The following is a 13,118-nucleotide window of genomic DNA, read 5'->3' as shown; positions in this document are numbered from 1 at the left end:
TTCAGGCCCAGGGTTCCCATTATGGCATCCACTCAGATGATGCCGACAGAGAGAAGCACCCACCCACAGCAGCCCACAACTACACAGGTAGGACACAAAATATCTCTGACACTGGTTGGATATTGTTTTAAATGTTCCCATATTAGTTCAGTTCCCAAGTTTTGTTTCTGGTAGCAAAATAAATAAATAAATACATACATACTGTAACATACTAATTCATGAGTGTTGGTAGAGTTGGTAGGTGTATTTTATAACTTTGGCCAAACTAGGATAGCTGTTTCTCTCTCTTTTCCAGTCTTTATGCCAGGCTAGGCTAATCGCCTTGAGACGCCAGGTAGTTTATGAAAGTAGACTGTAGTGCACGTGGAGAACACGTCATCCAGTTCAACGGTGTGGCTCAGTGTGCTTTCAGAGATGATGAGGACATATTTGGCTTTGGCTACACAGACCACAGTTCACATCAGCAGCCTTAACCTTTTGGTGCTGGAGAACAGCCTTTCCTAATTCAATCCAGTCTAACATTGACAAAATTATGATCACAAATCTGACCAAAGATGCATGTACCAGCTTTGTTCCCTCCAACTCATTTCTGTTGGTACCAATAAACTATTAAAGTCTGGTATCCAACTCCACTTCTAACTGACTCATTAACACTGACAGTTTAATTATTTGCAGACCTGAGTCATTTCTCTGATTGGTGAGCTTCTGTTTATTTGTAGCAGCTCTGCATGAAAGCATGATGCATTTTAGATTTGTCTGCTTTTCCACATTGTAATTAGGCTGCCATTTTTTAGTGTGTATGTACACTGGACAATGTGAAACTTTAGACCAGAACATACAGAGGCTCATTGTTTCAAAAGTGGACATGTGCCATGGAAACTGTTCTGTTTGTGTTGCTTTGGAACAGCCTCATGGAACAAATGTGATTACATCAAATTTAAATTTTCTGTCATTAGTCTCACCCTTTGCTCTCTGTCTCTCTCTCTCTCTCTCTCTCTCTCTCTCTCTCTCTCTCTGTCTCTCAGGAGGTTAACAATGAGGTGGGGGCTGTAGGACCAAGCGGGGATTTTGAGATCCGTGATGACCGCCGTAATGACCTTGGACGGGGTATAATCCCAGTGGATCCTGACCTGATTGGCAACACAGTGGATGGAGGAAGCTCTGCTGCCCAGCTCCCTCAGAAGAACATCTTGGAGAGGAAAGAGGTCTTGATAGGTAAGAACATCTGTTAATTAAAGCTTTTTCTGTGTAAAGATTTTAGTCCTGGTCAGACAGGTTAGCGTCTGTCTGTCTCACTGATTTCCTGTCATTATTCTTCTGCTGGGATAAACCAGCATTGCCTTGCATTACCATAGTGCAGATTCATCACCATAACTCAATGTGCTACTTAGCCTTCATTTGACCCACTGAGAACAAGCAATCCTGTTCTTGGGTTATCCAGCCCCTCCTTTCTCCCCTCTTTTTCTCATCAATTTCCCTCTGGGTAAATCCAGTTTCTTTTCAAGTGCCCCCTCTCCTCATCCCAAAGAGCTGTTGTAGAAAGTGAGGGAGCAGCCAACTTGCCCGACCTGACTGGCTCTTTGTCTCTCCTTCAGCTGTTCTGATTGGTGGACTGCTGGCGGTGGTTTTCGCTGATTTCCTGGTCATTGGTAAAGAGCAGGAAGCAACAGACCATAGACTAGATTGTCTGTGTGATAGAACCAAATGACTATTAAATGTCAGGCTCATACATTCACACATCTCATCCAATGACTAAAGAAAATCCAACGAATTTCTGTTTTTTTAGGCAGACTCAGGTGCAAGAAATGATATATCAGAAAGGTTCAGTATTTCTGCAATTCTTAGTGACAGTACATGGAAAGCCAAATTATTTTAAATGCTCCATTGGCAAAAATGTGACAAACAAAGCAAACACCTCCTACACTATGAATGGAAACAAAGTGTCAAGCATTTAGGAAAATAAGAGTTTGTTCTGTTTTGGCATCAATACCAATTAGTTTAATAAGGAAAGTTTTTTTCCCCATTTGATAACCATACATTAATCTATTGCACACAGCAAGAGCTCATTAGCAGTGTGTGCAGTGGAAGGTGGAAAAATGCAGCTGCTGTGGATTGGCTACACCAGCCCCATTGGGCTAAACTATGGTAATATGTAGCACCGCAGGGCTGCAATTTATTACAGAACTTATGTTGGCACATTCAAGCTCATCAGTCTTCACTTGGCAGTGAGGCGGTAGTGATGCTGTGGTAGCTTTGCTTTGCTTTCAGTGTTTTTAAAGCAGCGTGTATAAGTAGTGATGTAGTCTACCCGCAGAATGTAATAGTTTTATTGCTATTTTAGTGTTCATTTGTATTTCTGCGTGTTTGTCAGATCACACGTGTGGTATTTTTGAACATTTTTTAAGATGTCAACCTCTCGTTCTCTCTTTCTACAGCGGTGATAGTGGGAGGTGTGGTGGGTGCCTTGTTCGCCGCTTTCCTGGTGATGCTGCTGGTGTACAGGATGAAGAAGAAGGATGAGGGCAGCTACACACTGGAGGAACCCAAACAGGCCACTGTCACCTACCAGAAACCGGACAAGCAAGAGGAGTTTTATGCATAACAGTCAAACGCCAGAGAGACACATCACGCACCAAGGGAGAGAGAAAGAGAGAGTGAGAGAAGAGAGAAAGATACTCTTAGCCCTCCTCCTCCTCCTCCTCCTCCTCCTCCTCCTCGTCACTCCCCCCTCATCTGCTCGCCTCTCCTCATCCCTCTCTCCTCTCGTCTCCAAAACACTTGAGAGCGCCTTTCTCTCTGCGGACTTGGAACTTTCTTTTCAATGAAAACAAAAAAAGAGGACAAAAAAAGGAAAAACATCCAAATATATTCTGAAAAAAATAACACATACACAAAAGATGTTTTTAAAGTAAATGTTGATATTAATATTCTACAGATTCTCTTGTTCTGTATGTAATGATATGATTATTTTGTAAAAAAAAAAAAAAAAAAGCAAAACAAAACACAAGCTCTTAACCTGTGTTTTCCAGCACAAAAAAAGTTCCTCTTCTGTTTTTATGGAGCGAACGGAAAAGGCCTAAAAGAAAGAGGAGAGGGGTGGAGTGAGCTGACCAAGACACAAAGGAGAACGGGAGTTATGAGCTCGACTCTGCCCCTCACCCCCGAAAAAAACACACAGAGCGTCTGGTTGACCGCACAGAGCCCAGGGTCAAAGGTGAGAGGAAAGGTCTCTTTTGTGCCTTCCGTCCCTGTGGTGCTCAAAGACATGCAAACGCACATTCATGCAGTCACATAAACACATGCGTACACACACGCACATGCATACACGCACACTAGTTTCTGCTTGAAGGTGGCTCTGACCTGTCTCTCTGTGCTCGGCCAACCAGAAATGGTGCTCAACCCTCGGCGTGTTTCACGTCGTCGAGGAGCCGCTGTGAAACACTGGCTGGTCGCGTCAAGGTTTGTTCATGCTCACACCGAACTGGCGACCCGTCTGCTTCTCTAAGCTGTACAAAGACTAGTTATGGATAGTAATAATAATCAATAATATATCAATGTTTTGGGCTGGATGGTGAATAATAATAATAATAATAACACCATAATAATAATAATAATAATAATAATAATAATTTACCTAAACAGGAGGATGTGTATTTAGCAGTTTAAAAAAAGTTTATATGTAAATATCAGCGTATCCTTTCTGGCGTCACTAACCATCTGCATGATCATGAAGAGTCTTTATTCATCACATCTGTCACCACTTCAGATGAGCTGTGCTCTCGTCAACCACATGCACACACACACACAGACAGACACCTGCGCACGCACACACACACACATACAGACATATACTTTCTGTGCATTTAAACAACCCCTACAAACTTTAAATATACTATAAATCATATTGTTTTAAACACATATCAGCCCCATCATCTTCACTGTCATTGTGATAGTCATCAGTTCAGATCAGGTGGTTTTAATATGTTATTGATTAGTTATCGATCAGTAGCCGGTTGGTTTAGAGTTTGCTCTGTTTGTGTAAAAGCACAACTGCGTGTCCATTCATCATGCCATGTGATATTCCCACCCACACACCCTTTGCATGCTTCACTTTCTTTTTCATCCACCACTGGCTCTCTGTTTGGGGATGGGAGGGGCTTAAATGAAAAACAGGAAGTGTGAATCTGTGCAGGAATTTGCCTCCACATTCACTAATTCAGCCCATATATGTTTTTTTTTTTCATTTAAACATTGGTTGTCAAAGGAAAACACTGAATTAGTGTTTGTGGAGTCATCTTCAACATGCAGGGCCATTTTGGGGAGGGGATGGGATAATGGGTTGAAGATTTAGTTTGGGTAGGGGAATGTGAGGAGACGGGAGGGCTGTGCTTTTATCTAAGAGATTGTAACAATAACCACACCAGTGCGACTGGGCTAGTAGCTTCAATTATACTCAGTACTGTAGAACAAAAATGCATGGGAGTCAAAACTATACTAGTGTGTGTGTTTTGTCTGTGTGTGTTTGGGAAAAAAAGAGGGGTGAGTTCAAGTTGGAATGTACTGTGGTCGAGTGTGTGTTTACCTACTCCAGCAGTTTCCACGCTCTTCCACAGACAGGTAACACATCTCTTCCACTCCTGTGTGTGTACGTCGCCTGCCCCCTCGCCAGGGATGAGAATGTTTGTGTATCTACACCTCATCTAAACCCCCAGCCTGTATGTGTGTGTGTGTGTGTGTGTGTGTGTGTGTATGTAAGTGCTTCACCTTGGTATTTCACAGCAGAATCTTGTGTACACTGACTAGCCTGTCAACGTGGGTGTGTGTGTGTGTGTGTGTCTGTCTGTGTCTGCGGGTGTTTAGTCTGTTCACTGCTGAATGTGGGGCAGCTGGTCCCTCACAGTGGCTTTCACACACACTGACTGTGTCTTTTCACTGTCTGTCTGGCTGTCTGTCTCTCCGCCGCAGGACAGACGGACAGACAACGCGCCACTTTCTCACAGGCAGGAATGATCTTAACACGTACTGTCTTTTCTAAAGTGACTGTCAAAGTGTAAACGTGCGTTTGTATCCATCTAAGCCTGCGTAGCCAAATAAGACGTGTGTCTGTGCGTGAATTTGTATGTGTGTGTGAGTGTAGGTATGCACGAGTGAGTGTGTGTGCGTGTGTGTGCGTGTGTGTGTGTGTGTGTGTGTGTGTGAAGCCTAATGGAGGCTACACTACTCTATGTTTGCTGTTCCCATTCCTGTTTTTATACATTTGCATTTTTTTAAGGCTGAGTTTCTGTCATTGGCTGAGTGAGCGAGGGGAAGCTGATCCTCCACGCCACCGCCCTGTCACTAATATGCCACTCTGTTCCAAATAAAAAACCTGATTGGGTAAATCTGTCAGCCCTTGTCTTTTTTAATAAGCAAAACAGTCAGTTAAAAGTGTAATTGAATGTGTAATTTTCCAGTCTGCTGTTCCAGTCTAAAAGAATAGATGATGGACTTGACATACCTCGGTTTGGTTTGATCAATGACCCAAATAGTCACATGACAGTCCTGATATGCACTCACTTCTTTAAACACATTTTTTTGGCATTCTTATTTAAAGTATCTATACTGTCTCATTGCCATGGTCCGAATAACACTGATGTTCCACCTACAGCCCTCTGCTCATTATGTAACTACCTGTCACCCCCAAGTTTCCATTAAATCCAATGAACAAGCTTCCTATTGGCATCATTTATTCAGAGACCCAGAAACAAACCGCTACCGGAGCCTCATGTTGTCTGGTGATCAGGTTACACATTTTGATTCATCACAACTTAATGTGGGAATGTATACCATGTGAGCAGAATATAAACTAATTTACCACAGGGCTCCTCTGCTCATACAAAGTGGACTAAAACATTAGGTGGTAATGGAGAAACCACTTTATTTCATTATCAAAATACATACCTGCTGCTGAATCCAACCTTAAACCTGATTGTACTTTTAATGATATTTCAGCTAAGAATTGTTTCTTTGATTGTATTAATAATAATCTATTCACCCCCTAATTAAAGCTGTAGTTCTACATGGTTTAATTTGAGTCACTTGACCTAAATGGTTGTTTCACTCATGAAAAAATGTACTGTGAAGCATGCACCTAGTGGTGTATATCTATGCGGGTAATTTTTTTAATATGTCCAGATATCTGTCTCTCGACACTTCAACGGTGGAACAACTAATGGTGCAGAATAATGTAAAATGTAAAAAATGTTTTATTCTGAGAACAGCTCTTGCTAAAAAGTGCTGTAGTTTCAGTGAAAACTGTTGCCAGTGTGGTTTTAAGATTATACAGAGTAACCAGAATATTTTTTGCCAGAAAGACACACTGCTGTTAAATTATTTAAACGTAATTTTTCAATGCTGTGAGCATTACAAGTGAAATTCCATTTGTTTCCATTTTTCTGGTGTGGAGTAAGAAACATGAGAGACAGATGTCTGAAAACATGGTCAAGTAAAGCCAAAAATATTTGCCTGATTGCTAGATGAGGTTAGTGAGAAGATAGGTTTTTGTCATTTGAGTGAACTGATCCTTTAAATTCTTGGCCTTGATTACGATTCAACTCCCACCACAATTTTGGAACAAATTCAAACTTGAGACCCAGGTTTTCCTGATTGGTTTACTCAGGATTCAGCAGTGCGAGTAGGGAAGTATATAAACCAGCAGCTCAGAATAGAAATATGTCTAAGTACATTCAAACGGCCTCTTAAAAGCCCAGTTACACTTACTAAACTCAGTGGGCCCTCAAGGGAGAAACAGCAAGAGACACCATTATTCTTAAGTCATCCCAAAAATATACTTATGCAATAATTAGATAAAGTGTCCATGGGGATTTGTGAGCATAGAGGAAACAAAACAGTTTTAAATTAGCCTTCAGTTTGCATTCATCACGAGACCAGTGTCAACTGATGTGGACCCAAGGTCGGCAGCTGGCCTTATATGGACCCAGAGGAGACGAGCTGTCCTGTCCTTGGGTAGTGGGCTGCTGATATGGAAATATGCCTTTACACAGAGCAGGAAGGGAATTTATATATGAGTCCTCTTCTGTCAGGAAAGGGTAGTGGCAAATTTAGGTGTCTGGGTTCCAGCCAGTACCCCACCTGGTGGGTAATGGAGGAACAGCTTCAGGAAAGGCAAACCAGCTTAGAACCAGGTAATTAGCCTGGAACAAATGACGTACAATAGAGTTGGATAATATATGCACAGCTGGAAAAAAATTATGAACTGTTATATGTGTTCTTTATTTTGGCAAAACTTTTATCTGGCCCATTTCAGGCTTTCGTGGAATAAAAAGCTCAAAGGATCAACAACATTTATCCTCAACTCAACAGCGATGCTCACGATCTGGGATTCAGGACGCACTCAAGGAATCCCAGGATAAATCTGAGGAGTTATGAGATTATTAAATGGAGAAGAATGAAGAGAAAACATAACTTGAATACAAAAACTCATGTTTATTGAATTCTAGACCTTCCATTTATCTTTGCCAGTTTGTAATAGTGAGTATTGCTTCATGTTTACTCAACCCTATCCAAATAAATCAAAGAAAACCACAACTGACTAAAACATTTGTAACTGGTGATTGTAGGACACATATTAACACAGTCTCTATCAAAACTGCCATCATTTTACAGTTAAATTAACTTTGAATAAAAATGTAAAATACATTGAAATGCTTTAAAGTACTCGTGTGTTAATAATTTTGTTTTGACTAACCTATTGTAATAACTTCCTTTTACTTCCTCTTGTAACTTCTGGTTCCATGCTCTTATTTTGTAGTACTTTTTGTCCTGTGGTTTCTCCCTTTAGTGTCTCTGCTTTTACCTGGTCATTATCCTCTTGATTGGATTCACCTGCATCTTGTTGACTGCTTCTGCTCAGCTATAAAACCCCCATCAACCCATGCTTGGGGCAGATCACTACTCATAACACAAGTCTGGTTCACGTGGTCCTGACTGATGTTAATGGTCTGCATTGATGTTTGTTTTCCCACCTGCTACTGGTCAGTACCTCAATTAATCCACATGTTACTCTGCTAGTCTGTGTGTGTGTGTCTAACCTGGACTCTGTCTACCAAGACTTCTGCAGCTCCTGGTTCTCCTGACCCTCAGTCTGAGTAAAGACTATTTACTAAGGCATGGCTGTACGTTTGTTAGCACTGGCACCTCACAGCAAGAAAGTTCAGCATTTGAATCCATTTGACCCTGGTGCCTGTAGGAGCCAATTTTCCTCTTTTGGTGTGGTTTTATTTAGTTGGGTTTATTTTGGTGGTGGTGTTTGTTTACATTTTATATGGTAAGGTGACCTATATTTTCTTCAACCACTGGTGGCGTTCTTGAGGTGTAATGTATATAGGCGTGAGGGTGATAGTGCATTGGGTGCTAGGGTGACAGGAGGTCACATGGTTTTTAGCACTTCACGCTCCACCACACCTCCACACTTACTGCCTTGTCATTCATCCTTAAAGCCGATTCCACGGACCGCCACCCCAGACTCTGGACTCAGAACATCAAACCATATTTGTAATAAATGGGAACACATCCCAAACTTACTTTTATGTCTGGATATTGTTTTGTTGAAGCGCATCATAGCCTGGATAGCCCTACACTAATTTTAGATGCCAAGTTTTACCAAAATAGCTGCAGTAATGCAAAAGATATTACACATAATATTGTTCCCAACACTACTAGACTTTTCAGTGATACTGTTAAAGTTATGAAGTATAAATATTAAGTGCTATTCTTTCTACATTTGGTTTTAAAAACATACAGAAAGTAGCCAACAATACAAACTGTGTCTCCAGTACAGGCCAAACTTGTGTATATGTACATTCTGGGTGGATTTGAAAAACACAAAGAAATGAAATGAAAACCTTGTGAAGTTTTACCTATAGCTGTTTGTCATTGATCTCCAGCTCAGGTCAAATTATAATGTGGATTTATACATATAAAATTGAGCCAAAACGGCAAATAAATTAATCAGGTACAACTTAGACCCAGAATTCTTGTCATTGCCAGCAAATCAAAATAACACAAGTTCTCAAAATAAGTTTCCAAAATAACACAAGTTTCCAAATTAAAGCCAAATGATCAATACATCGTTATGGGTTGTATCAACCAGCTGATTGGCTGGTTCAGGTTCACTCTTCACGCGATAGCTGTCAGTGGCTGAGGTAATCAATCAATCAACATTAGCCATCAGTGCGTGAGCAATTCGCTTTGTGACCCAGTCTGGCTTAATTGACTATTAGTGCAGGTTTATTGGATTTGACTCTGGCGTGAGCCGCTAATATGGACGCAGACTGTAATTTAGCCGAAGGTAAGAACATTTAACCGTACCTGATTTAATTGTTTTATTGTTTCTTGGCTTGTTTAGGCGGCTATCGCCATAGACAGACTTTACTTTGAAAGACTTTGAAAACTTTGTGGATGTGTGCAAAAGCTCATAGTGTTTCCTGCGAGGTGCTGCTCCCCCGCGCTGCTCCGGCTCCACTGAGACAATTTAGGAATTAAAATCTCGGTTATTAACATCCACGACCCCGAGTTTGTCGACGGGGACAGGTTAGCTAGTTTAGCAGCGGCTAGTTAATTAGCTGTCAGGTGAGGTGGCACGAGGCGCTGCACACCTGGGACACTAATTAAGTCACTGCAGGATGACGTCTGTCAACACGCCCGCTGACATTATCAGGGTGTTTCTTTTAATAAGGCGCTTTGAATGGTAAAATAATCCGCATTCCTCCAAGGGACTCAACTATAAATGTCTGAAATAAATGAAAAAATGTAAAATAATTAAATGTTGTGTCTACAGGGTGTTAATTGATTAGATTTGTAACGTTTCATGTATTCCACTAACTTTAATTATATTAGGCATTTTATAGTTAGATGTAGCATGATTTAGAAAAAAAGAGATGAAACAATTAGTTTAATTAAATGATTAGTCTGTTGACAAATGTATCTATGGCCTGAAGTTTTAAAGGAATTTGAAAATGTCAGATTTTGCTCATGGGAAAGTAAAATGGTCTGTTGTCATTGTTGTGATTTTTTTTTTCTATTTTTTTTATAGACTAATATTCTGTTAACGGTAAAAGTAATGAGGAGGTTTATGGATAATGAAAAAGGTGCAGCCCTAGTTTCAAAGCTGCCTTCTCACTTGTGAGGGATTCCTTAATTAAATTATTAAAACAAAACAAAAAAATTAAAAAAACAAATACTGAGCTTAAAATCTACTGGCACCACTGATCACCTATGTTTTTGTTTTTCTTAGCTTGTGTTAAAAATTGTGACATTGTGATACAGATTACAACGTCGTGTAGAAGTCTTTCCAGTTTTAGTGACGAATGACAGATAACTGACCACAATTAACCTCAAAGTGTCCAGGCTTAACAGAACCTGGATTAAAGTAAACAACCTTTTGCTGCACTGTGTTCCAGGCTGTCCAAGTCTTCTGTGTGAGGAACTGGATTTGGAAACGGCAAACGATCAAGTGAAGAGAACTAGAGAGGGAGAGGCAGATGTGTTTAATCAGAGAGAGGATGAAGGGCCAGGAAAGGAGATTGAACGAGAACAGGAGGGGGTGGAGGAGAAAGAAAACAGTGTGTCAGAAAGGGAACCTATGGCTACGGAGGGAGAAAAGGAGGAGCAGGTGAAGCCAGAGAGTGGCAAGGAGGTGCAGATCGAAGACAACAAGGTTGAGAAGGGTGATGAAACAATTGCTGATAAGCAACAGAATAAAGAAACTAAAAGTTTAGAAGAGAAAGATGAGCAGAAAAAGAGTAGGAAAAGGCGAGGTAAGAAGCAAAGTGATCGAGTGAAAAACAAGAGAGGAGTAAAAGAGAAGTCTGAGGAGGAAAAGAAGAGTCAGATACAAGATACAGTGATGAGCTCAGAGGACAGCTTGGCTCTGTCAGAGCCTCCCTTCGGACTGATGAGCAGCTGCGACTTGTCCGACCCCATCTATCTGGGTTGTGGAGGGACAGGACAATATTGTCCCCCAGTTCCCATTTCCCTGCTGTACTCCTCACAACCTTCAGTCCCAATCCAGCCTGCAGCTCCTCAGCCCCACGGGACAAAAAGACCTCACAGTCTCCCTCAGCAGGGCCCACAGCCTCTCGAGGTGAGATTTAGTTAATATATACTGTTCGCTCCTTAATTTAATGTTTCTTAATGATGTGTGAACATATAGACTGGACCTGCACTTATTTTCTTAACACAGTCATTTCCTCTTAAAAGAGATTTTAGTAGTTTAGTTTCTAACAGCTCTGCCATCCTTTCCACATTTACAAAGATTTGTTCAGCTCAGGGATCATTTTAGAAACATCACCAGTCTGAGATCTTTGGAAATATCTGTTTCAGTGGGACTTGAAAGATATTCTGTGGGGTTAAATGTTTGACTGCACAGTATGATGTTTAATCTATCAGACACTTCTCATGTTTTAGTAAGGTTTTCAAGATTTCTAATAAGAACTAATTTGGATAATCAAATTTAATGTATAATTACAGTCTATAGTGTATCAAGTGACGCATACCTGCAACCTTCTGAAATATTAAATATGCAACTGTGAAAAATGCATCCACATTTGAATATTTGGCTCAGTGTGTGACGTTAGTGAGCCTCACTGAAGCACTGAAACGAGCACATGAAGAATTTGATGTCAAACTGGCAGATCATTTCATCATACTGTACAGCTTTGGAAATGGGGGAAAAGGTATTATATTGTATCATTATTTGGCAGTTTAACATGACTGCATGACTGTTCACCATGTAGGAGCATAGATAATTATAAAGTCATGGGTTGAGGAATAGCAAGAATTTCAATTCCCCTGATTTCAGGCCTCAGTGGCACTCGTTACAAATAAAAGTAAGAATGAAAGCACACTAAATCTTAACAGCAGAAAGAAACTAGTTTTGCTTTGCCTGTGAAGGCATCTTGTTGAATTTGGGATAATGGATAGAGCTTTCCTGACATACAGAGCACGGAAACAAATTAAATGAGAGCATAGTAGAGCTGAAATTATTATTCAAATGATTGACTACATAGAAATGAATCATCAGCTGTTTTGATGATCATTTCTTAAGGTTTTTTTTTTTTCAAGCCAAATTAGATTTTCCAGCTTTCCTAATTGTGATCATTTGTTTTTTTTTTGCATTGAAGTAAAATAAATATCTGTGGGTTTACGACATATTTCTTTCTTTCTTTTTTTTTTTTTGGCTGTGATGGAAGACAAATATCCCTGTTGACTTTTGGTTTATTCCCAACATTAAAAAATGTGATTGATACTTGACAAAGACAGTATCCTCATTTTAAGGGATTTAACTAATTTAATTTGGTGGACACGGTGGGTGTAGAGGTAATGTTTGACTGGTTCATGGCAGATGGAGATAACCCAGGTCTACTCCACTCGACGTTCCATCCGATATAGCAACAGGGGCCGAGGCCGGACCCTTAGTCTCCCTCTGCTGCCAGGGTTAGAGGCTGTTGACAGCTGCTTGGTTCCACCTGCACCGAAAAAGAAAACACGAACGCTCTACAGCACTGGTAACCAAATTGTCTGTCTGTCCAGGTGTGTTCAGATTTTATCACGTAAATAGTTAACCTGCATTGTCTGTGTGCACTTGTGCATATGTGTGCAGATCAGTTAGAGCATTTAGAGGCCCTGTTCCAGGAGGATCACTACCCTGATGCAGAGAAGAGGAAAATCATTGCAGCTTCAGTTGGTGTCACACCTCAGAGAATTATGGTTAGAGAGTCAGCTTTCTATTTAGATTTTCTCATATTGCTGATTTCCATGGGTCATTAACGAAAGAGTAGATAATTGAAAAAACCTACTTGTCTTGGCTTTCACGTTGCTCTGTCCCTACTCATCCTCTGTTTATCATTTTCCATGTTCTCTCCTGATGATCCTTTTATCATCTATATTGCCTGCTATTTTGTCCCAGGTCTGGTTTCAGAACCGTCGGGCTAAGTGGAGGAAAGTTGAACGCTCCAACACAGCAAAGGTTGAACAAAGACAGGGTAGAAGAGGATGCAGCAGTAGCCCATCACATTACCAAATGAACCCCACCCTCCCCACACTGGCACCTATTAGGT

At 40.7% G+C, this 13,118-nt stretch overlaps 1 protein-coding gene across 1 annotated transcript in view; it reads left to right on the top strand.

Moving 5' to 3' along the window:
• Positions 1 to 3,016, top strand: part of sdc3 (syndecan 3) — a 28,348-nt gene extending 25,332 nt beyond the window's left edge. Inside the window, exons 3-5 of the mRNA XM_026300684.1 lie at positions 1 to 87; positions 1,026 to 1,215; positions 2,436 to 3,016. The exon at positions 1 to 87 is cut by the window's left edge and continues 734 nt beyond it. Coding sequence (XP_026156469.1) covers positions 1 to 87; positions 1,026 to 1,215; positions 2,436 to 2,602 — 444 coding nt within the window. The 3' untranslated portion in view covers positions 2,603 to 3,016. The remainder of the gene's footprint in view (positions 88 to 1,025; positions 1,216 to 2,435) is intronic.
• Positions 3,017 to 13,118: the final 10,102 nt, after the last annotated feature.

The sequence above is a fragment of the Mastacembelus armatus genome, chromosome 11 (assembly GCF_900324485.2).
Source record: "Mastacembelus armatus chromosome 11, fMasArm1.2, whole genome shotgun sequence".
Lineage (NCBI taxonomy): Eukaryota > Metazoa > Chordata > Actinopteri > Synbranchiformes > Mastacembelidae > Mastacembelus > Mastacembelus armatus.
This window is presented reverse-complemented; position numbering and strand designations above follow the sequence as displayed.